At 37.8% G+C, this 25,645-nt stretch overlaps 1 protein-coding gene across 1 annotated transcript in view; it reads left to right on the forward strand.

The window, feature by feature from the left end:
• Positions 1–779: 779 nt before the first annotated feature.
• LOC128875687 (E3 ubiquitin-protein ligase AMFR-like) overlaps positions 780–25,645 on the forward strand; it is a 95,226-nt gene continuing 70,360 nt past the window's right edge. Inside the window, exon 1 of the mRNA XM_054121501.1 lies at positions 780–1,054. Within this exon, the coding sequence (XP_053977476.1) occupies positions 800–1,054 (255 nt within the window). The 5' untranslated portion in view covers positions 780–799. The remainder of the gene's footprint in view (positions 1,055–25,645) is intronic.

A 25,645-nucleotide genomic window follows, 5' to 3' on the forward strand; every position in this document is an offset into this window, starting at 1 on the left:
TTACATTTTGCCAAACTTTGCCTTTGGTTAAAGCAAAGCCTTTGGGTGATCAGAACAACATAACCTAACAAAATCCTGCGTATTCTTGTCAACATACTACGAATTTAAATTTAATTGACAGTTATGACTGAAATTATAATTGACAAATAATTGCACGGAGTAGTTACGAAAATTCAATTGTTAATGTTAAGTACAATTGACAATTGATTAATTTCAATTGGCAATGGATGCCAGCAGTTACGATAGATCAATTATTAATTGAATTACATTTTGTCTAACATTAATCTATCGTATACATAAGTCCAATGAAAGTTTCGTTTTAATTGTCATAGACAATGAATACTAGCAATCGTAGCAGGCCAACTGCTAATTGTCAATCATTAATCGAATTATATTTTCTCCAATACCAATCCAACGTACATGCAAGTCCAATAAAATGTTCAATACATCTAAACGATCGCTGGCATTGATCTGTTAACACTATGCTTACTGAGCACGGTCATTTTGACCCATTCCAAATTTCACAAGGTTTTAAACCATTTATATTTTATGCCAACCATTTATGTCGACTTTTGTTCACATAAAATGATAAGCATGTATTCAAATTAATTTTTGCTCAAGCCTTATAATTAATTTTAGTAAATCGACTTCGCTTATTAAAACATTAGTTCATCACTAATAGAAATCTGATAAGAAATCTCCGTAAATCTAGTGTTAAAAGATTCGAAACAAAGCTAACAGTGTATAATCGACTAATAACAGTAAGAACGTATTTCCAGGGGCAGGAAGAAGCAACAAAATGCCGATGGAATTTTTAGACCGATTCCCGATCCCGAGCCTTCGGGTCTACACGACTATCAGTTTCGGCGTCCTATCCTGTTCGGTGTTCTACGCTGCTCAAATTATCAAGGATCCTGGTTGGAAAAGTAATCACACGTACGTGGAGACCGAAACGGATACCATAGCCGGCGATGTCGAGTCCGATCCAAGAAATCTTGGAATGCATTTGAAGGAACTACTTGAATGCATGCTCGATGAGCCGATCTGCATCTGGGTAAGTGGTACATGATTGTTTGTTCCGGGCTCTGTGAAAGTATAAGGTGTAGAAATTAAATCTATGCCTTCATATTCAATTATTTATAACTAGACTGCGGATCTTTATGCATTTATAGAAAATTTGAAGGCGCAAGAAACTACAAAATGCAAACAATATGCAAGAATATAAAAAAGATTGAAAATAAAGTTCATGTTATAACATTTGCAGAATAAAATAAATTCTTATTTAGGTTCAATTTTTATAGGGATGTTCGCGAATATTTTATTTTGCATAAAGATCCGCAGTCTATTTATAACTTTAGATTAAGGAGGTAGACACGGGTAATGCAGCGAGGTGACATTACCGGCAAAAATGGGCGTAAAAAGAGGTCCGGGACTTTTCGTTTTTCGTCCTCATATGAGAATATTTGAGGCTTGGTGAGGGCTCATTCGAAAGAGGAAGGTATAGTATGCTTTGGTCATGATTCAACGAAATTTTGTTAATATCTACAATGCCCGAAATTTCTATAAAACCACCAATATTTTGACGAATTTTTTAAAAGCATTATTAACTTTACTACTTTTTTCTCGTCTACAATTATATTTAATTGATACTGATCATAAATCTACGAGTATCTGCTCAGAAATGATTACCTTTTGGGTGTGTTTACATTTTTTGTTGTACGAAGCAAAATATAAGTCCAAAATTTCTATAAGGCCACTTAGTTTGTGCTTAGATTCTGAGTAAATAAGTCCAGCTAGGTACAATAAAGGAAGTGAAACTCCAATAAAAAAGTAAGTATTTGCGTAAAAATTGATCTGTAAATTTATTGAAATCGTAATATATTATATTTTAATTTCTTACTAGTAAAATGCCACAAGAACAATTGTTAACCAATGAATAAAAGGCATCCACTGACGCTTATAGGGATATGGGATGTTCTAAGCGCATAATTGCAAAGAAAATTAACCTATCACGCATCGTTGTAAATAATTACGTAAATTTAGGAAAAAATTATGGTAAAAACCATCCCAAAGGGAGAAATCAAAAGCTAACCAAGAGACAGCATTCATTTTTAATGTGACCTGCATCAAGAGAATTGAAAAGTGCAGCACAACTTCGCGTTGAATTAAATTTGCCAGTAACTACAAGACGCGTACAACAAATTTTAAAAAATTCCAAACGATTCCACTGGACAATAATGGTGCAGAACCAGCACTCAAAGCTGAACACAAACAAGCTCGTCTTGATTTTGCAAAAACACACATGTCCTGGTCCAAAGAGTGGGAATTTGTTATTTTTTCTGATGAAAAGAAATTCAATTTATATGGACCAGATGGTTTTAAATATTACTGGCATGATTTAAGGAAAGAAAAAGATATAATAATGAGTTGCAACTTTGGTGGTGGTACATTAATGATCTGGGTTGCATTTAAAGCTGACGCCAAGACACCAATCTGTCGCATTAAAAATATACAGAATTATTAGACAAAATTTTAATACCATTTATTGAAGATATTGGACACGATATGTAGTGTTCGCGCCTCCCATACCCAACAATAAGAAGTCAAATAAGAACACGAAACGTAGGGTACGGGATTGGTCGTGTAGGTAAAGCGGTCGACTGTGGATCCGAGTATCGTGGGTTCGAATCCCGTGCCTTATTTTTCGGTTAGATTCCTACATATGGGGGCTCGTCCGGGATGGGGGGTTACAGCGGCAACTATACCGAAGAGGACCGGCCAGTGACGATGAGTAACGATGAACAACGATGACAAACGAATGACGGTGTCGTGTTGACGGTGGAGCGGGCAGCAGTGTGGTGTCGAGAGAGAAAGAGAGAGGGGAGTACACTCCAGGGAAGGCAACTTGAGGTGTTGTCGGAGTGGGACTCTCAAAAAGAGGAGAAACGGCGAAAGAGGGCGCGCACTGCTGTTGAGACGCAAAAACCGAGAAGACGGACATTCGAGGGCGAATGTCAATTCAGGATGGCCGAGTGTAGTGTCCGCGCCTCCCATACCCAACAATAAGGAGTCAAATAAGAACACGAAACGTAGGGTACGGGATTGGTCGCGTAGGTAAAGCGGTCGACTGTGGATCCGAGGATCGTGGGTTCGAATCCCCGTGCCTTATTTTTCGGTTAGACTCCTACAGATAACTTCATTTATCAACACGATAACGCTGCCATCCATACATCAAATTACACAAAGCAGTGGTTAGCTGAAAAAAATATCAGGATTTTGACATGGCCAGCTTGTTCCCCAGATTGAAACCCAATAGAAAATCTTTGGGGGATACTCGCGAGAAAAGTTTATGGCAATTATAAGCAATACAGTACTGTTAATGAATTATGGAAAGCGGTGAACGAACCATGAACATCTATTCAAGAAGGCACACTTCAGAGTTTGATTTCGTCAATGCCCCATCGTATTTTCGAAGTTATTCGAAGAAATGGCAGTTCTACTAATTATTAATGAAGAAATAAAAAATATTTTACTGTTAATTTTGAACCTACTTATTTAAAAAAAAAATATGTGGCTTTATAGAAATTTCGCAGTTTATTTTATATAAAATTATATATTTACGTTTATTTCTTTAAATAAATATTATTTCTATTATTTCAATCTATACAGGGTGTCTCATTATAATCTTCCCACGCGATTATCTCGCAAAATATTCATCATTCGAAAAAAATGTTTAAACGAAACATGCTCTATCTGAAGGGGGACATTCAATGGTGTACACTGTTTTTTTCTAGGTGGAGGCGCCTCCAAGATTTGAAGGTCACCTTTGTTTTTGAAATGTCATTCAAGGTCATTTCCATGGCGTAAAGTTTTCTTCTTCACTGCACGTCCAGCGTATCACGATCTACGGTGTCAAGAATCCTTCGACGACATCATTTTCACCCGTATCACATTTCTTTACATCAAGCATTACGTGATACTGATTATTGTGCCAGATTGAGATTTTGTCAATGGTCTCAGCGTAGGATAATGCGTGATCCTTTTTCTCCTATGTGGTATTTTCGGATGAAGCAACTTTCAAAAACACAGGAGAAGTGAATCGTCAAAATTTCTACTATTGGTGTGATGAAAACCCTCACTGGCATCGAGCAATTGAGCATCAGCGTCAATGGTCTCTAAATGTTTGGTGTGGCATTATTGGTGGCTATTTAGTGGATCTATAGTTTTTTAACGGTACACTAACTGGAGAACGATACAATAATTTTCTTCGTAATGAGTTGGAAATCCTTTTAGAAGACATTTCACTGGGCACCAGAAGATGAAAACTTTAAGCCATGGAAATAACCTTGAATCACATTTCAAGGTCAACAAAATATGGGTTAATGAATTCGTTTTGAGATAAGCTATGTGTCTAGCGTGAAAAAAACTACGTTTCCATTTAAAAAAACAAAGATGACCTTCAAATCTCGGCAGTGCCTGCACCTAGAAAAAAACAGTGTACACCATTGAATGACCCCCTTCAGATAGAGTATGTTTCGTTTACACATTTTTTTCGAATGATGAATATTTTGCGAGATAATCGCATGTAAAGATTATAATGAGACACACTGTATATATGTGTTTTTAATACGCCTAAAATGAAATCATACTCAAATTTATCATAAGTACAGAATAATTATAAGATATTACCAAAAAACGTAATGGCTTTATGGAAATTTCGGGCACTGTAGTAATATGAGTGTCTGAAGGAGTGTCTAAAGTTTCAACTGCAATAGGCTATCTCCGAAACTATCATGGATAGAAGAAAACTTTTTAAGAAAATGTTTCATGGTTTTCTATCTGTATATAAAATCATACCCCAAATTTTGTAAAAAATAATTAGTTTATAATAAAGAATTTGTTTATGACATTATTTTAAAAGTAATCACATTTTATATAACAACTAAGAAGAACATACATTTTTTTCTGAATCTATTGATGTATCGTATACCATGTTTGGTTCTTATATTTTTGCGCATTTTAATATTATACGTACACCCTCGCTCATAAATATGTGGACACGTACTACTTTCAATGAATAACTAATATACACCGTAAATTATTACTATACAACTTTTGTTGCTAAATTCTATGTTGGATGTGTATTTAACAACATTTAATAATATTAAATGTTTTGACTGCTATATTTAATGTTATAGTGGAATTGTAGGATCGTTTCGATAGAAAGTTCCGGAAGAATGTTCATTATATCAAACACATTTATGGCGAAATATTACAAAATAAATGAGATAATATTACTTCGGATACAATGAAGAAATTAATAGTATCTAAATTTGGTAAAAAAAAAAGTTAACATTATCTAGTTATCTCTAAAGCTTTTTATCATTACTAATGTGATATTAAAAAAAAAAACTAATAAAATATATTCGCTAATACAACATAAACATATCGAAAGATAAATGACATAATTGGTATTAATAGATTCGCAACTTTTATTAGATATTTACTGTCCACATACTTCTGAGCGGGGGTGTATTATATGCATCGCGCAGATACGCCGGGTCGCGGTCATACCAGATATGGTCATTATCTTTGTTGTAGCTATTGTTTTTCGCAAACAACATACATATATAACTACGTACATGTGATACATCAATAGATCCAGAAAAAAAATATGTTCATATTTGTTATTATATGAACTGCGATTACTTTTAAAATAATGTTAGAAACAAATTCTTTATTATAAAGATGTTACGAGCTAGGGCGATAGCGACGCGCGTGTGTGGCTCTGCGAGTGGAGTGTATTCGAGAATTGCACCGATACGATTAACTAGTATGTATAAATGGTGCCGAAGATTTGAGGATAGAGTAGATAATGCAGACGACTCTGACGCGAAGTCAGATAGTTGCAGGAATCGGTATCTCCCAGTGAAGGGTAACCGTAGGTTAAGGTGTTTGATTGTCTTGGTTATTGGAGACAAACGCAGACGCCTCTGACGCGAAGTCAGGTAGCTGCTGGGAATTGGTATCTCCCAGTGAAGGGTAACCGTAGGGTAAGGTTCGAACTGTGAGGTTGTTGGAAAAAGTGCAGCAACTCTGACGCGAAGTCAGATAGCTAGCAGGAATCGGTATCTCCCAGTAAAGGGTAACCGCAGGATAGGTTAAGTTTAGGAGTTCGGGTTGAGTACACAATGACTAAATCGTATCGTTAAAATGTAACACGCGTCGTTAATAAAACCTCGCAACTTATTAATTTAATAGAATAATAACTCGAGCGGTAAAGTTATTATGTTGTGGGATCGTTACACTGACTAGGATTGGTGATTTCAAAATAAAGGTTTGATGATTGATCTTACAGACTTTTAAGTTTACACAAAGAGTATATATTCAAAAATTACTATACTAATTACAAGTGTCCAGTGTCGTGTTGTCGCGGTCAGTGTATGAAGTTAAAATTACCTAAGTGCTGCGCGGTATTGACGCACTGGCGTTGCGAGGGTCGAGAGTACTTTTATGGCCGTAATAGATTTTAAAACCGTCTTCGCGGATCTATATGGTAACGATGATCGAAAGGAACTGAAGCCCGATCTCACTAGACTACTACTCTACAGACGATCAATGTGTCACTAACGAGTAACTCTTTCGTACTAGCCCCCGAGCAACGAAAATCGTGGGTTTATATACCCCTAAATGTTGGTGGGGAACCGCCAGTGATTTCCATATTAGGAAATTTGACGGTTAGGATTTTCGTTGCTCTGAGGTCAGCAGCTGTGTGCCCTGGGAAAAGGGTAGATTAGAAAGTATCCCACGCAACGCGAGTCAAAGATGATATTAAGAGGATGCAGCTGCAGGATGCACTCCAGTGAGACCGAGCTCCAAATTCCAGAAGGGTAGACAAAATAAGATTAATGAACGCGAGCTTCTAAAAACGGAGAGTTTCTGTATACGTAACAAAGAAATTATTTTTTTTACAAAATTTTGGGTCCGATTTTATATGCAGATAGAAAATCATGAAACTTTTTCTTAAAAAGATTTCTTCTATCTATGATAGTTTCGGAGATAGCCTATTGCAGCTGAAATTTTATATCATTTCACACCATAAATATGAAAACGGGACAGAATAAAAAGTAGGTATATCTTATTTTTCGGCCCTTCAAAACATATCCAAAAATCAAAACAATCGGAGGCAGACACCTAAAAAACATTCCTTATCAGTCTCTCTTTCTTCTTCATCAAACTGTCTTTTTCTACTTCGTCGATGCTTTGAAACTCTGAACGGATTCGAAGCTGATCGGACTTGAAATATTTGGTTATACGTATAATGTATACACAACCGAGGTGTCGATTTTGTTTACACGCCGAGTGCCAACGTAGAAAGGGACAGACAGTAGAGGAGAGAGAGCGAGGTCCAAAGACACAAGGCGCAGAGCCGAAACGTATCGGAGAGACAATACGTATCTCACTTCCGGTGGCTAGGTCTTCCTTTTCACATTCTGGACAGAATACAGAAATAGCAGAAAGCGCCATCTCGTTTTCATCGGGCAGCCGTGTATCTATGTGTTGGGATTTCAATAAAGCGATTTGGATAGCTAAGTGCACTTATCATTTTATTATTGAACACAAAACTAAATACGTATACATGAATAACATATTATTAACACATAAAGATAAGAACTGTAAAGAAAATTCTGTTGTTATTACAAGACAGAAGAAACACGTGTGTCGTAGATAATAGAAAACCGGTTGGCGCTGCTGTCGGCAATCGCGAGCCAATTTTGAATAAGCAGAGTTCGCCTGCTATTGACCGATTTCAGTACTATGGTTATTACCATTTCTATGCGCAACAATCTGCTGTAATACCGACCGGCCGAAATAGGAGAGGTCATGTACCGTGTCTACCACCAGTGTCTATCAAACAGAACTGAATTTCGAGCACTGGAAGTGGTAAACACATTATTTTGAAAACAATTCTATTTTTTTTCGCAAAATTCCTTTCTTTCTCACAAGAAAAAAGTTTGACGATACAAAAAACCTAAAAAAGCGCAATAAAACTGTTATATAAGGAAAATATAAGGAAATACAACTGACAAGTTTTTCGATGAAGAAACAATGACAGTCCAATTTGCGGAAGACCGGAAACGCGTTTACCTTTGCTATAGTCATACAGTATTGTTTTCTACGGTAAACAAGTCAGTACATTTTTAAAAAGGTAGTGTTTTAATCGATTTTGATAACATTCTATACGATTAGATAACATTTATATCATCCTCATTTTTTGCATCTCCTCAAAACCTAGGTTTTTGGTACAAAGGTACACTTTTCTCAGAAACGGTTAGCGCGATATGAACCAAATTCTACACACTTGTTTTTTGATAGTTGGGCCTAATTTACACAGTGGATTTTTTTGAAATTCCAAATGGTTAATTTTTTTAAAATGCTCAAAGTAAGACAAAAAAATGTATAGGTCTGCGCGGTGGTAACTTTTTTTGGAATCAAAACTATTAGATTATGTTACTAATTAAACTGTACACTAAATATTAATAAAAGAAATATTATTTATTTGATACACAAGAATGACTTCTCTTCATCTAGAGACGCGGTAGCGTCTCGACGCCAAGTACATGAAAAAATAGCCTCCACGTACATGTATGCCTGGCGCTGGCGCTACCGCGTATCTTTACAGGAGTGCAGCTCCATTCCAACCTAATCTGAAACTTCTGTCATTAATATCTCGTCACGCCTGCAATATTTTCTAAATTTAAAGGCATTTTTCTTATGTAAATCGCACATAAGCTTTCGAATACAACCAAAATCAATAAAATCGGTCCACGAACAACATAGAAATCGTAATATCACGTCATGATTTTTCCTGAAACGGTAGGCAGTAGGCAGTCTTGTTGTTCTTATTCTGATTCTTCAAGGAATTTTTCGTCAACCCTTAGCCAATAGGAGCTAAGGCCGTTCGTTGATTCGTCGACTCTCGGAATCAGTCGGCAGGGCTCGTCTACCGGAATTGTAATATGGCTGCCGCTCACGCCGCTCGTTCATTTCTAACCTGTATAACCTGTCAGTCTGTATTGATGACATTTGGACGCCGCAAGTTGAATAATTATTTTAAAGGCTACGTGTAGTGATATTGTATTGGGAAGTATATGGTTATAAGGGATAAAATATCTACCTTGTTGTTGTAGAAAGAAATATATGTATAAATTTGGTGTTTGAGTGTGCAGTTCATAATACAAATTTTAGTAAATGTTCATTTTGTGCAAATAAGAAACATTGTGGAATAAAAATAACTGTTTTAATACAATAAATAGTGTATTATAAATAGTGGAGCACTTTTTTTATTTTCACTTCATCTTAAACATTTAAATTGCTTGCGACAGGGCTTTCTGTCACGCATTCTGTGTATTTATGAACTGTAAAAAGAAAGAGAGAGAGAGTAACAAAAGTGAATATATATATTCCATATGACATTAATTTTATTTGTAAATAACATATACAAACTTTATTTTACTCGCAAATTAATGTAGAGCTTAAAATAAAAATACATTTGTCTTTTATTATAGTAAGCATAGAGTCTACAATATACATAATGTGTCTGAAGTCAGATATAGGAAAGAGACCAGCTTCAGTCCTTTAAGTTTTCAAAAGTATACAGAACGCATGGCAGGATGTCTCACTGAAAGAAATTTAAATGTTAAAGATGAAGTGAGAAATGAAAAAAAAGAAATCAACTATTTGTAATGCATAACGTGTGGCAAAAAGTTTAGTTGCAAGCAATTTAAATGTTTATGTTTAAGTGAAAATAAAAGAAAGTGGTCCACTATTTATAACACACAATTTAGTGTATTAGAATAAAATTCAGAAGCACGTAGAACACGTGGAAGAAAGTCTTGTAGTAACAAACTTAAATGTTAATGATAAAGTGATAAAATGAATGAAGAGATCCACTATTTGTAACGCATAGTTTATTGAATTACAATAATACAGAAAAAGAGAGATCAGTTTCAGTTCTTTAAGTTTTCATAAGTACGCATAACGCATCTCAGAAAGGCTTGATGCATGAAATGTAAATGTTAAAGATAAAGGGTGAAATGAAAAAAGAGATGCACTATTTCTAACTTATAATTTATTGTATTAAAATATTTATTAAAGTAGAGCTTATGCAAGAAATTTATTAAAGAAGAAATGAGAAATGAATAAAAAAATCAATTATTTCTAACGCACAATTTATTGTATTAGAATACAGTTTATACTTTCACAGAACACATGGCAGAAAGTCTTGTAATAAATTTAAATAATGAGAAAATGAGAAAAGGAATAGAGATCCACTATTTGTAATACATAATTTATTGTATTACAATAATATAGAAAAAGAGAGGTCAGACTTAGTCCTTTAACTTCGTTGTGCGTACTTTTGAAAACTTAAAGGACTGAAACTGATCTCTCTTTTTCTATATTATTGTAATACAATAAACTGTACGTTACAAATAGTGGATTTCTTCATTCGTTTTATCACTTTATCATTAACATATAAATTTGAGACAATAAGACTTTCTGCCATGCATTATGTGTACTTTTGAAAACTTAAAGAATTATTGTAATACAATAAATTGAGCGTTAGGAATAATGGACTTCTTTATTCGTTTTCTCACCTCGATTTCGTTACACCCTCTCCCTTTGTTTTTCTCTATTCAATTAAAAAAATAAGGTATCTGTTTATAAATCACAAAACCAACGTTCATTTTTTTATACATTTTTATTATATTAATATATTATATCTATATCTTTGTAAAAAGAAGTGAAATCCCCCCAAAAAACTTCAAAAAAGTAAAAAAATGACGCCAAGTACATGAAAAAGTAGAGGACTTAACAAGTAATCACAAAAAATAGAAGATCCCCATAAAAAACTACAAGAAAGTAGAAAAAGAAGTGAAATCGAAATGATCTGCCAGTACATGAAGGTGCTTTCCAGCAAAGTGCAAAGGCGACACTGTGTAATACAATGAAAAATTCGGTGCTTTCCAACTATGCGCAGTTAACATGCTGCGTTCAACAGTGCTGACGTTCAGACCATAATGACAAATCATGTAAAGTGACTGCTCCGCACTTTGGCGGTGAAATGAAGAAGCTAAATAGCATAACACCCACACAGTTTTGTGAGACTGTTTAGAAATTTGCCTAGATGTCCGCGGCCTGGAAGTCAAATGCTTGACATGGCCAGGCAAGGCATTCTCAGATCATCAATACCCATACTTTCTCTCTTGCAGACTTTCACATAATTTGTCAATTTAAAACTCTGACAATAAGCGTACATTTTCATTGTATTGCATTTGCAAATATTTTTAAAGTCATTCGTCGACGCCGATATCTTCCTCCCTCAAACTTTCAGATAATTTGTCAGTTTCAAATTCTGACAATATGACTACTCTTTCATTATTTTGCGTTTTAAATTAATTCTTATTCATTGACATCTTGTCCTTGCCTGGCCATGTCAAGCATTTGACTTCCAGGCCGCGGACATCTAGGCAAATTTCTAAACAGTCTCACAAAACTGTGTGGGTGTTACGCTATTTAGCTTCTTCATTTCACCGCCAAAGTGCGGAGCAGTCACTTTACATGAGTTGTCATTATGGTCTGAACGTCAGCACTGTTGAACGCAGCATGTTAACTGCGCATAGTTGGAAAGCACCGAATTTTTCATTGTGTTACACAGTGTCGCCTTTGCACTTTGCTGGAAAGCACCTTCATGTACTGGCATATCATTTCGATTTCACTTCTTTTTCTACTTTTTTGTAGTTTTTTATGGGGATCTTCTATTTTTTGTGATTACTTGTTAAGTCCTCTACTTTTTCATGTACTTGGCATAATTTTTTTACTTTTTTGAAGTTTTTTGGGGGGTTATATTAATACAACATGTCTTGCAAGGAACAGCAAATCAATCATGTAGAAAAACAAACTAACAACGTTTATTATAAACAGTCTGAAATATACAATTATCAAATCGATCATACCAAGTATGAAACGATATTCAATTTTAATATATTTCAATAAAAACAAAAAAAATCCTCTGTGTAAATTAGGCCCAACTATCAAAAAACAAGTGTACCAAATTTGGTTCACATCGGCCTAGCCGTTTCTGAGAAAAGTGTACCTTTGTACCAAAACCTAGGTTTTCAGGAGACGCGAAAAAACAAAAAATTTGTATTGTACGAGGTGTGGGATTTAAATAACGAGACTGGTGTGAGAAATGTGATTTATTGCAAATAAAGTTCCATTTAACTTTTATCTCCTTCAACATACTCTCCTCCCCTACCTATACACCGCTGCATACGTGTCTTCCATTGTTCAAAACATTGCTGCAGCTCATCAGTTGTTAGCCTCTTCAACAACTCTGCCGTTTTTATTTTTACATCTTCAACAGACTGAAAATGTGTTCCCTTCAATGCACTTTTGACTTTTGGGAACAGGTAGACGTCACACGGTGCGAGATCTAGCGAATACGGATGATCAAGCACAGGAATGTGCTTGTCCGCTAAAAACTGCTTTACAGATAGGGCATTGTGGGCTGGTGCGTTGTCCTGGTGCAGAATCCATGAGTCGTTCTTCCACAAATCCGGTCTTCTCTTCCTTACTCTTTCCCTCAGCTTGATTAGGACTTCTTTGTAGTATTTTTGATTAACGGTTTGACCTTCAGGCACCCAGTCAGTCATTCTGTTGAAGATGTAAAAATAAAAACGGCAGAGTTGTTGAAGAGGCTAACAACTGATGAGCTACAGCATTGTTTTGAACAATGGAAGACACGTATGCAGCGGTGTATAGGTAGGGGAGGAGAGTATGTTGAAGGGGATAAAAGTTAAATGTAACTTTATTTGCAATAAATCACATTTCTCATACTAGTCTCGTTATTTAATTGCCATACTTCGTATTGTGTTCTAGACCTGGTCTCCAGTCTAGTGTATCTGTACATATCTATATTATATAACATATGAACTAACCTGATGACCATTACGATATGTGTATACAGGGTGTCCACGCTAAAGTGTGACAGACGCATATTTCAATAACTATTGATGATACGAAAAAATTGTTTATTTGTAAATTGCAGGATACAATGGGCTTCACATTGTGGCATAAACGAAATTCTTTTGATATTATTAATTTAAAAGATATGATGGTGGGGCTTTCTAGGGACATAGACCCTTGCTATCGAATATATTTATTTTATTTATTAGTTTTCAAGATAGAACGCTTCGAAATTGACTGATTTTCAGCGGAAGAGTCTCATTTTGAGTGACAAGTAAAAACGGTTCTGTTGGAAATATTAGGTGCGCAACTAAGTTCTCGCTGTTTTTTTTATGAAAATGCAACTTTATTGTGAAAAAATGGTTACCTATGAATCATTCAAAGTATTGCCCACCATTAGCTACAACTTGTTCTCATCTTTCTGGCAGAGCTCGAATACCTTGACGGTAGAAGTGTTCGTCTTTTGAGGCTATCCACGAATCAAGCCATTTTTTGGTATCTTCATAGGAGCTGAACTGCTGATCAGTCGGACCATGTGCCATAGAACGGAAAAAGTGAAAATCGGACGGCGCAATATCCGGGGAATATGGCGAGTGGGATAGGACTTCCCATTTGAGCGTTTCCAAGTAGGTTTTAACGGGTTTGACAACATGAGGGCGAGCGTTGTCATGGAGTAGAATCACTTTTTCGTGCCTCTCCTTGTATTGTGGCCGTTTTTCGCGCAGTACTCGACTCAATCGCATCAGTTGAGTTCGATACCGCTCTTCATTGATGGTTTCGTTCGGTTTCAACAGCTTATAATAAATAACACCGACCTGATACCACCAAATACACAGCATAATCTTCGCAGTGAGAATATTCGGCCGAGCAGATGACGTAGAAGCATGACCGGGTACTCCCCAAGATTTTCTTCTCTTTGGGTTGCTGTAATGAATTCATTTTTCATCACCAGTGACGATGCGATGAAGAAAACCCTTCCTTTTTCGCCGCTGGAGCAGTTGTTCACAGACGAAAAAACGACGTTCAATGTCTCTTGGCTCAAATCATAAGCAACTTAGGTTCCTTGCTTTTGAATCATTTCCAACGCATGTAATCGCTTGGAAATGGCTTGGTGGGTAACTCCTAATGCTGAAGCAAGCTCTTCTTGCGTTTGACACGGATCCTCGTCGAGCAATGTCCAGTTCAGCATCTTCGAAGGTTTTTGGCCTTCTTTTATGCGGATGATCGTCAACATTGAAATCGCCGTCTTTAAAACGACGGAACCTGTTACGGCGTGAGCAAAATAACTGGGTTGTATTTGAAAGAACGTCTTTCTGGTATGCTCACTTCGGATGTGAACGTTAATCACAACCGAATTAATTAAACTATTGAAGTAGTAGAACTGGAATGAGTCTTTAACACTTTTTAACAAATAACTTTATTTGGTAAATGTAGCAGGTTTCTACAAGTTAGTTAACTTAGTGGTAGTTCGTGAGAATCTGCTCTTCTCTTTTGGAGTGACAATTGAAGACACCTCGGTGTATCTCTCCTACTTTCATTTGTCACCTCTACATTCTCAAAATGCACCCTGATTGGTGCTTGGTTTAGAAACGAGGCCCAATCAGGGTACCTAGAGTCCCACACCACCCTTGTAGGTACGCCTTCACCAGCGGTCCTGGAGGCCAAGGGTGGGTGGTTACCTGATGTCTTGCGGAAGGCCACTTGCCACTCATGGGTTTTTCCCAGTTTACAACACGAACAGCTGCTGAGGATCGGAACCACGTGAAATTCTAAAGACCTCATCGACGGTTGCAACTAGATTGATATTGACGGCCATATCAGCCACTCAAAAACAGCCTAGCTTTTCCCGAGCATGTTATAAACTATTGTTGGCCGTCCGTTTAGTGGTTTATGTCGCTCGAAAGGTTCAGACTCTATAGTAATTCTAACTATACATCTATAGAAAGGCAAAATGTTTGAAGCCATTTACGAAGTAACAGAACCAATCACGACACGTTGTTTTGCTTAGAGCAGCATCTCCATACATTTTTTGAAAATTAGACATTTTCACACAACCAAAAGTATGTAACGCAAAAACAAAATCACTAATGTGTTAAAGCGGTTTGCTTATAATATGCCTAACAAGGGAACATATCGAACTGATACACGCCGATTACAATGAAACTTATATCTAGAGCCGCGGTAGCGTCTCGGCGCCAAGTAAATGAAAAATTATCCGTCACCGCGTATATACTGGCGTTAGAGCTACCACGTATCTTTTACAGGAGAGATGGTCCATTCCAACCTAACCTGACATTTCTTTTATGAATATCTCAACACGCCTGCAATATTTTCTAAATTTAAAGGCATTTTTCTCATGTAAACCGCATATAAGCTTTCGAATAAAATCAAAATCATTAAAATCGGTCGACTTACAACTGAGATATCGTAATATCATGTCATGAATCTGTCAGAAACGGTATTTTTCGTATGATTTTCCCGTCGTCAACCTTTAGTCAATAGGAGCTAAGCAAAAGCCGAGTGTCGTTTGTCGACTCTCGGAATCATTCGGTTCGGCATGGCTCATCGGCCATCGAGCGTTGAGAGTCGAAACAGATGTCATCATTCATAACCTGCCAAGTGTCAAAAGTTTTTACACTATTGCATTATTAATTATATTTATATCAGCAAAATGTTTTCAATTTAGACTTTTTATGTAGGGTTTAATAACAAATTGCAGTCAGTGTTGTAAAGTGTTGATCGATCTTGATTACAAGGTAAGTTGTCAAAATCTGAATTGCGAGATACCTTTATTCATACAGAAAACTGTTTTTAATATACATAGATCCATACCACAAAAGTGTTTTGAATTTAGACTTTTTATGCAGAGCTTATACAAATGAAGGGAACCACAGGCTTGGAGGTTATTCATTAACAAATTGTAGCAACTGTTGTAAAATGTTTATCCATTTTCATTACAAGGTAAGTGGTCAAAATCTGAATTGTCAGGTACCTTCATTCATACAGAACAGATCCATACCACTAAAGTGGTTTTAATTTAGACTTTTTATGTAGAGCTTATAAAAATGGAATCATTTTCTCATTTCATCATTAACATTAAAATTTCATGCACAAAAAAAAAATTGCAGGTATATATAATTATTTATAAATTAAACGAATAAGTGTTTATAATTAATAAATTATATGAAATATACATATATATATATATATATATCGCTTTTGTTATACCCTCTCCCTTTATTTTACTCTATCCAATTAAAAAAACAAATAATAATATAGATTTCTTATGTAGAGTTTACAGAAATATCAATTTTATTTTTATAAATTTAAAATAGATTCTATATAATAAATAATTTGTAAAAAGAAGTGAGATCCGATAAAAAACTTGAAAAAACTAAAAAAATTACGCCAAGTACATGAAAAAATGGAGGAATCAAGGAGTTATCATTGAAAAATAGAAGTTCCCCATAAAAAAACTACAAGAAAATAGAAAAAGATTTATTTTAACGGAGTGATTCCCCGTGATTTCGATGACTTCGAACGGTCCTCGCCATTTTTCCTCTAATGGTTTAGCATTATAATTTCGTACGAGGACGAGGTTTCCCCTGTGGATGGGTTCAAGGTGATCGTAGGAAGTGGAAGGTTGTTGCATTTGGACGTTGTTGATTGTCTCGATTATTTTGTTTTCGTGCTGTAACTTAAGGGATCATCACAGTGTGATCGCCCGAAAAATAACAGATTTTCGCGATTTTTTTTTATCGTCAGGATAAGCTAATCGGTCTGATTTTTTTTTTACAAATCAAGGCACTGATGAAGAATATAAAATGTTTGTTTGTTAAGTGGATTCATTTATTCTTTAACATTATCTTAATGCATAGAAAAGTGCGGTAAAAAAAAGGTCTCTTATGGTGGCCATGATTGCGGCCGCAAATTTGATCTGAAACAAAAATTTCAAAAAGATTATTAATCTATAGGGCAGCTACTATCGTGCTATGGAGGCTTTTTTTTTTTATAAAATTTGACAAAATGGCGGCGGGTTGAACATAAAGTATCGAGTTTAGCCTATTTTTTCGACAATTTTTCGTAAAAAAAAAAATAGGAAGATTTCAGAAAATAAAGCTTCCATAGCACGATAAAGAATGACGTGAAGAATGTTCTGTCAAAATTTCAAATGGATAGCTCGAAAACTCTTCCTTTGAGAGTGGCCACCGTTTTGAAAAACACCATTACGAGAAAAACGCATTTAAAAGTTGGAGTGAGGAATTTTCAGATAAATCGTTTACTTACGATCAATCGGCGATGCCAAGCCCATACAATATTCCTTCTGCTTCCTCAAATTGTTCATTTTCTGCGGAACTTTCGGTTCGACGAGCTGTCCTGGATTCTTTGCTGGCCAGAGAGCTTCGGCGTTCCGCAGTTGCGATGCGCTCCGTCCTGTATTTAGCAGCGAAGTCCGCGGCTACCGGCCCTATGGTGACCCCCATTGTCTCCAGGATTTTCAATATTGGGTCATACCCTTCGTTGAACATGTAAGCTGCACAATATGTCGCGATTTCCACAGTTTGTTTCCCAGAAAATATGTGTTTGGGAGCGAGTTGCCACACGCAATGATTAAAACTCTCATTGTTATTTTGCGTGTTTGCGCCCGTACATCTCTCTAATAAATCTTCTGTGGCCAAGTCTTCGTAAATTGGCTTTAAAACCTCTTGGACATCGTCGTCGAGCGCTGGTGGATGATAATATTCGTCTAGACACCCATTGGTTTCAGCTTTCCGCCATTCGCACCACGAATCTCCTCCCGAAGGGCAATACTGATGCTGGGGATTTGCATCAGTAAAACGTTGCGCATATTGCTTTCCTCATATTTTCAATTGAATCGGAGTTTCGACGAAGCCATAATATGCTAAGCCATAATATTCTGAAAGATTGGTTAATAGCTTTAGCGTCAATTGCGCTTTTTTTGGTTCGGTTTTAGCAGATTTTTCTGCTTTTGAAGTACTCGAACGAGTTCCTTTTTTCTCTTGTTTTTTCATTTGCTTGTCTGCAATTTGCTTTTTGGCTTTCCTTAATTGAATCAACCTTTCCTTGCTTCGTTTCCCTTTTTATAAATACGTTTTGTCACATGTAAAACGCATTCCTTTTTTTTGACGGTGAGATCGTCACCATAAGGCTTGGCTTCTAATAACATTTTGAATGTTTTCGTATCTCCGTCCCCTATATAAAATCCGTATTTTGCACTATGAAATTCCTCAGATCTCTTAAAAATTTCGATCATGCCATCGACCTCCATTTTTCCAACGCTGCCTTCGTGATTCACGTTGCATTCTGATTCGTATGTCGCCTTCCATGCCTTGAACCCGACAGTACGCCCTTTTCCCTTCCAAAATAAGCAAGCCTTGCAAAAGCCTGATTTAACAGCAACGTCCAGGACTTTATTCGTATATTTTCCTATAACAGACACGATACTCATGCGCGAAAAAAAACCGCGTTTCGACCAAGATCCATCACCAGACACCGTGAGTATATCCGCTCGATTTTCCGCTTCCAAATTTCTTTCCTTTTCTTCGGTGCCTGCTTTTCGGATAACGGCTTCGTGGATCGTTTTTACAACAATGTGAAGCGTCTTCAGGATCCCATAATAGGTTGTGCTATTAAAAGTTGATGTCAGATCCATCAAAGCGGTAAAATTTCTGATGCCATGTATGCCGATGCCGAGCATTCGCATGACAAAACAGAAACGACGGTTGATTTCGTACGCATTGTTCATTAGCGGACAAGAATTGATCTCTGCTGGATCCGAACACATACAGTCAACACAAATTTTAAATCCCAATCCTCGAATTGATTTTTTATAAAATTTCACATTTCACATTTCACTATTGCACTTTTTACACTTCAGTAATTGTTGCAGAGCGCCGAAAACTAAACAAAATTCTATCAAAACGTAGTTGAATGTTTGATCGATTTTAACTTCAAACTCCGGACACTTTTTTGCAATTTTTGCTGCTGAAGTACTTGCAAACGTTGTATCGGTCTCGATAAAATGTCGATTTGTTCCCTTGAACCCTGCGGATCTTTTCCTATCGTATCGTGGATGTATACTCCTCGAACCTTTTCTATCCTGCGACGCAGATTTTTTAGGCATTTTTTGTCAAAAACGAACTTGTTCCGTGGCAATCTCGCGTCGACCGATTGCCCTTACCGATAGTTCAACGCGGACTCGATGTATTACTGTGACGCGTTGTTTCCGTAACTCTATGTTGACTTTTCGAAGTGTCTATGCGACCTGTATTTTCGAAGCGGACTGACTGTTCACCGTATGGTTTCGAAGTGACGACTCGCTGTCGTCTTGACTCCCACGACGGTGTCGGAGTCTCAAGTCACACGCTGATTGGTTTTCGCAAAATTGGAAAATTACCTATCACCGTGCCCCCGTGTTCATTAGGCCCACCCTTCCTAGCTCCCTTAGAGCGTCTTCGTTTAGGAAGGGTGGGAACCTCAATCGGTAGCGGGAGGACCCCGAATGTCCGGCAATGCCGGGGCCCTTCCTCCGGGTGAACATGTGGCGAACCGAAAGTACCGTTGGGTGCGAACGTGACCGCGCCAAAGTCACCCTTCGGAAAGACCGAGTTTATGATAGGAAAGCGGCTGTTGAGGACGAAGTAAATTAAAACCTTAACATTGTGGCAGGGTCATCGACTAAACTAAATTACTAAAACGACTCGAAATGTCGACTTAAAAACGGCTATTTAACGGTCCCGTCATAAACAGACTTTCGAAATTCTCGACCAGATGGTCCGTGGAACGGAACAGAACTGACGAACTTCGCGTGTTTATTCGGCGAAACTATAGAACTGAAACCCCGCAGGTAAAAAGATGGTCAAACTTTACTTTGGGACACCAAAAATGATGAACTTCTTTTGGTACCATCTAGTAATTTTTGGATCGCAGATTACGAAAACGTAAGTTAAAATATTAGGAATCCAACGGTTAAAAAGTTACGTGTATAGTTTCGAATTGTGTACATTCAGTTCACAATCCTTCTACAAAATTTAAAAAGCATACGCTTTGAAAGTATACGCGTGCTGAGGAGCTGGACCCCTCGAAACTATGAACATCCCTCAGGTTAACCGTGTACACACCTGCGTAGCGCGCTCACGCGATCACGCTCCAATGCCTTTCGCTAAGAAACACTGTAGTGATCGAAATAATTCGAATTTCGATTTAAAAATTTGAGAGAATGTTTATAACCGTGTATATTATTGGATAATGCAAAAAAAAATCGATTTTTTTTTACATTTCACACTGAGATGATCCCTTAAGATTGTCGATCTGCGGCTGAAGTGTTAGGTGTTCGTCTTGTTCGTCAAGAATACTGTTGGGTTCGTAACCTAATTGCAGTTCGAATGGTGTATATCCTGTGTTACGATTGATAGTGCAGTTATAATTAAGTATAGCTTTTGGTAAGAGAATATCCCACGGGTTCTCTGCGGTCTGATGGCATTTGGTATATTCTTTTAAAATTACGTGTGATCTTTCGTTTTTGCCGTTCGACTGAGGGTGGTAGACGGATATAAGGATGTGTTTCGATTTTATGAGGTTGCAAAACTCCGTGAATTCTTGCGACGTGAATTCTTTTGCGTTATCCGTAAGTATTTCTTTAGGTTTCCCGGATATTCGTAGCCACGAAGCCCAAACGGCTTGTATGATGGCTGCAGTGGATTTATCTGTTAAAGGTTCACATATGATGTATCGTGTCAAATAATTCTGAATTACTAGTATGTACTTGTTTTTTTTCGAAGTCTCGTCTAGCGGTCCTACAATGTTTAGTGAGATTTTGTCGTTTGGTTTCGCGGGGATGTCGGTTGCTTAGTGTCCTTGTTTCTCTGACAGATTTCGCATTGATCTATATATTTCTTTACATCGCGAGTGATATTCAGCCATTCGTATTGCTTGTGAATTTTTTGGAAGGTTTTATCGTAGGTATGGTGCCCACCGAACAACGAGTCGTGTGCTAACCTGATTATTTCCTGAGTGTCTATGGGGGTCGGTTTGGAAAAGTAAATTTCTAAGTCTCGATTTAGTTTTGATAGAAGGGTGGCGATTTGTGTCTCGTAATTCCTATCTTGGATTACGTTAATTTTATTTCCGCTGGCTAGTATTTGCTTAAAGGTCTGAAATTTAAACCTATCGGTTTCGTGAGGAGAGAGGTAGGTCTTACTTTTGTTTGTTACCTCCGGAGGTGTCTCTGTATAGATAATGGTGGGAGCATCTTTACGATAGCTGTGACGGATCGTGGTCTGGGAACGGATTGTGGGTGCCGTTGGATCGGCGGGAGCTGGTATTCCTACCAAGTTTTTGATAAAGTTATCGTCTTCCGTCGTAGTCTGAGGATTGTCAGAGTAGTACGCTAAGTATCTGTCTAGTTCGTCTCCTACAACTTCTTGTTGTGTGACTCTAATTCTACTTCTGGAAAGTGCATCGGCGTTAGTGTTAATTTTTCCCGGTTTGTAAATTATTTCGTACTCGTACTCTGTAGTTTTAGACGCCATCTCATCAGGCGAGAATTCGGGTCCTTGACGTTCATTATCCATACGAGCGGCCTATGGTCTGTCACAATTGTAAATTTACGTCCGTACAAATATTGATGAAAATGCTTAGTTCCCCACACAATAGCTAGTAGTTCCTTTTCCGTGGTGGTATATCGAGTTTCCGCGTTATTTAAGGTATGCAATGCGTAAGCTATCGGTTTCTCCGATCCGATTGGGCCTTGAGACAGAACAGCACCTAGCGCGTGGTTACTCGCGTCTGTTGTAAGTACGAACGGTTCCTCCCAATTAGGATACTGCAAGACGGGCTGGGTCGTTAGAGTGTTGCAAAGGTATTCGAAGGCCATTTGCTGCTCATTCGTCCAAAGGAACTCGACATCTTTCTTTAACAGATGGTTAAGTGGCTTGGCTACTCTGGCAAAATCCTTCACAAATTTTCCGCACAATCCTAAGAATTGTTTAATCTCCTTCGCGTTTTTCGGTACCTGGTAGTTTTTGACTTTGTCGATTCTGCTAGGATTAGGTTTTACGACTCGGCTGATATAATATGGTCTAAATATTCTAATTCCGGTTTTAGATACTCGCACTTGTCCGGTTGGAGTTTTAAGCCACATTGTCTTAAACGCTCGAATAGGGTTTTTAGATTTTTATTATGTTCCTCTAAGGTTTGACCAAAAACAACTATGTCGTCGATGTATACGAGACAATTGCTACCGACTAGACCTCGTAATCCGCAATTCATGACTCTTTGAAACGTAGGGGGTGCGTTTTTTAACCCGAAGGGCATTCGTACAAATTCGTAGTGTCCGTCCTTGTCCGAGAAAGCGGTTTTATGTATGTCTTTCTCGCTGATTCCTATCTGATGGAACCCTAAAGCGAGATCGAAGGCAGAAAAATATTTCGCGTTTCCGAGTTTGTCTAATATTTCGTCTATATTAGGGATCGGGTACGAATCTTTAATGGTCTTTTCGTTTAACTTCCTGTAATCAATTACTAATCGCCACTTTCGTTTTCCAGACGCGTCTGATTTCTTGGGAACGATCCATAGTGGGCTGCTGTATGGACTATCGCTGTCCCTAATGATTCCCTTTTCCAGCATGTCTGCTACCTGTCGTTTGATTTCGTCCTGGTGGATCGAAGGATATCTATACTGTTTAGTGTGTATAGGCGTTTCGTCAGTAGTTTTAATTTCGTGCTCGAGGATTGAGGTTTTAGAAAGATGGTCACCAGGGAGCAGGAAAATGTCGTGATAACCAGTGATGATTTCCCATAGTTCGTTACTACCTGAGGTTAAGTGACCTAGGCGAGTGTTTTCTTTTAATAGCGTTAATCTTTCGTCCGTTTTACTATTATTGTTAATATGGAAGACCAATCGTTCATCGAATTCCTCGGTGGATTCGATTTGAGTTTTTAGAAAATCAGAGAGAATTGGCTGACCGTCCTTATCGATTTTCGTGATTGCTCCAGTCCCTGATTAACAAGTACCGTCTTGTTATTACAGTTATTATTCGGTTTCTTGCAACGTTTGTGTCTAAGTGTAAGTCTCTAGTGTAAGGGGTGCGCCTCTGTGTAGTGTTTCGTCTATTATCTGTTTTTTCTTAACTACCGAAATTTCGCTACCTGTATCGATGAGGAAGGTCGTCAGTCGAAGCCCTGGCAGCTCTAGTTGTACAAACGGGGAAGAGTCCATACGATGCTCCTCTGTTGCTGTTGGCCTGGTGTTCCCGATGGTGACCGTGCGTCTGACGGTTCGGTGTTCCGCGGAGCCCAATGAAAATTTCGCTGCTGTCCGGTAGATCTTCCTGACAGGTTTCTCTGCTTCGTTCGGCATTCTGGTTCCGTATGCCCTCGTCGTTTGCAATAATTGCACTCCTTGCTCCTCCAGTCTAGAGTTAGATTTCTCTGGGTTCCAGGGTGTTGTTCCCTTGGCCTTCTTGAGTCCCTCGGTAGTTGCCACATCCGTGTTTGCTGTTGCATGTATTGCAGTTTCGTATTGTACATGTGTGCGGCTTCGAAGGCTTGGTTGAGGGTCTCCAACTGCTGGCTGAACAGATACTACGAGATTTCTGGCCTGATGTTGCGGCGGAAGCACTGGATACCTTCTTCATTGCATATTATCTCCTTTATATCGATGTATGTTTGCAATCTTCTTTCGGAGTTTACGGCTGTTAACAATTCGTCTTGGATTTAGGAGAAACGATGTATAAAATCGTTTATCGGTTCACTCGGTCTCTGTTTGCATGCATTGCGTTTGGTTTTTAATGCCGACATATCAATCGTTTTCCCATACAAGAAGCGAATTTTTTCTATTAGATTCGGTATGGTCGCAATGGTGTCTGGCCGTATCGTTGAGGCTGCGCGTCCTTTTAATTTTTGCGATATTATCGCTAGCAAGAGTAGCGCACCCTGGTCTGAGTACAGCATGAAGGAGACTTTTATTACGGTATTAATGAATATTTCCGTATTATTTCCGTCGAAATCCGGAATCAATGGTAGGCATTGTTCATATTTTCCGATAGTGTGGCTTCCAAGTGTTTCATTAGAAGGGGTTGGTTGAATGTTTGCTGATGTTTGCCCAACTGGCCTAGATTCTTCTAAAACTTTGAGCCTATCGGCGACTTGCAAAACTTTTTCGGCTAACAAGTTAAAGTCTACTTGGAGATGATTCGGACTTTGTGCTCGCGACATTGTGTTGGGCGAAGCAATCACGTAGTCAGTAAGAGGGTCGGACAGAGAATCGGTGGAGAGACTTACGTTGGTTTTGCTCTGTCGCCAATGAGTCCACTGGTCGTCCAGGTTGTTCGTTCCTTGGGGGTTCTTCGAGTTTTTTCAGGATACTTCAACGATTCCTCCTCGAATGATATCTAGTTCAGCTAGAAGATTTTCCGTTGATTGAAGTCCGCAGACAGTATCCCACCGCTGCCACCAATTTATGTCGTCGAACCGCGAAGAAACAACGCTGGGTTTTTGTTGTAACGAGTTTATTTTTAACCGACTTCGAAAAGGAGGAGGTTACTCAATTCGACATGTACACATATATATATATATTTTTTTTTATGTCTGTTCACCGATTACCCCGAGATGGCTTGACCAATCGGAATGAATCCTGTTGCATCTTGTAGAGCATGTTCCCCCGGTGATCCTGCCATCAAGACTTTTTGCAATTTGTCATTTTTTTCCCGTTTTTTTTTTTTTTTTACCAAAAAACCGTGATTTTTAGGTATGCTTGCCGATTACGTCGAGATGGCTTGATGAATCGAAGTGAAACCTATTCCATCTTGTCGAATATTTCTTCCAGTTGGTCGCGTAAAAGAAACATTTTGTGATTTGTCATTTTTTACCCGTTTTTTTTTAAAAACAGAAAAATGTTGTCTTGCTTCTTACTCCGAGACGGATGGACCAATCAGATTGAAACTTCTTGCATCTGGAGGAGCATTTGCCATTTGGTCCCATAACAAAACATTTGTCCTTATTTTGTTTTTTACCACTTTATATCACTTTTTATCGCAAAAAGCGTACTATTTCACGTATGTTTGGCCTGAAATCGATGAAATCCCTTACATTTTGTTGCCGTACAGGTTTTCGCGATGATCACATTTGCAAAAATTTATGAATTTTTCATATTGTTTATAACTATTGTTATTGCAAAATTCCTATTTTTTTTTCTTGGTTTATTAATTAATTCCGATTCCGATCCCGATTAATTCCATATTTGTATAACCTTCCAGCATTCCTGATAATCTCATTTGCAACTATACAGGGTGTCCCAAATATGTTGGATGTCCTTGAATGGGGTGTTTCGGGGGGTGATTTGAAACAATTTTTTCATAGCGAAAATGCTGTTCGAGGCTTCGTTAAGGAGATATTGACAGAAACCCCCGGCCAATCGGGGCGCGAGTATACCGTGGACGCTTCCGAAAAAGGTGCATTGCATTTAACATGATGTATTTAATAATTTAACCAAATTCATCAAACGATGGTGAATAACAATGCAGTTTAAATAGAAACTATTTCACACTTTTCACTGCATTTTCCCATACTTTTAAGCAATTATATCTAGAGCTAGT

Source organism: Hylaeus volcanicus, chromosome 4 (assembly GCF_026283585.1).
Source record: "Hylaeus volcanicus isolate JK05 chromosome 4, UHH_iyHylVolc1.0_haploid, whole genome shotgun sequence".
NCBI lineage: Eukaryota > Metazoa > Arthropoda > Insecta > Hymenoptera > Colletidae > Hylaeus > Hylaeus volcanicus.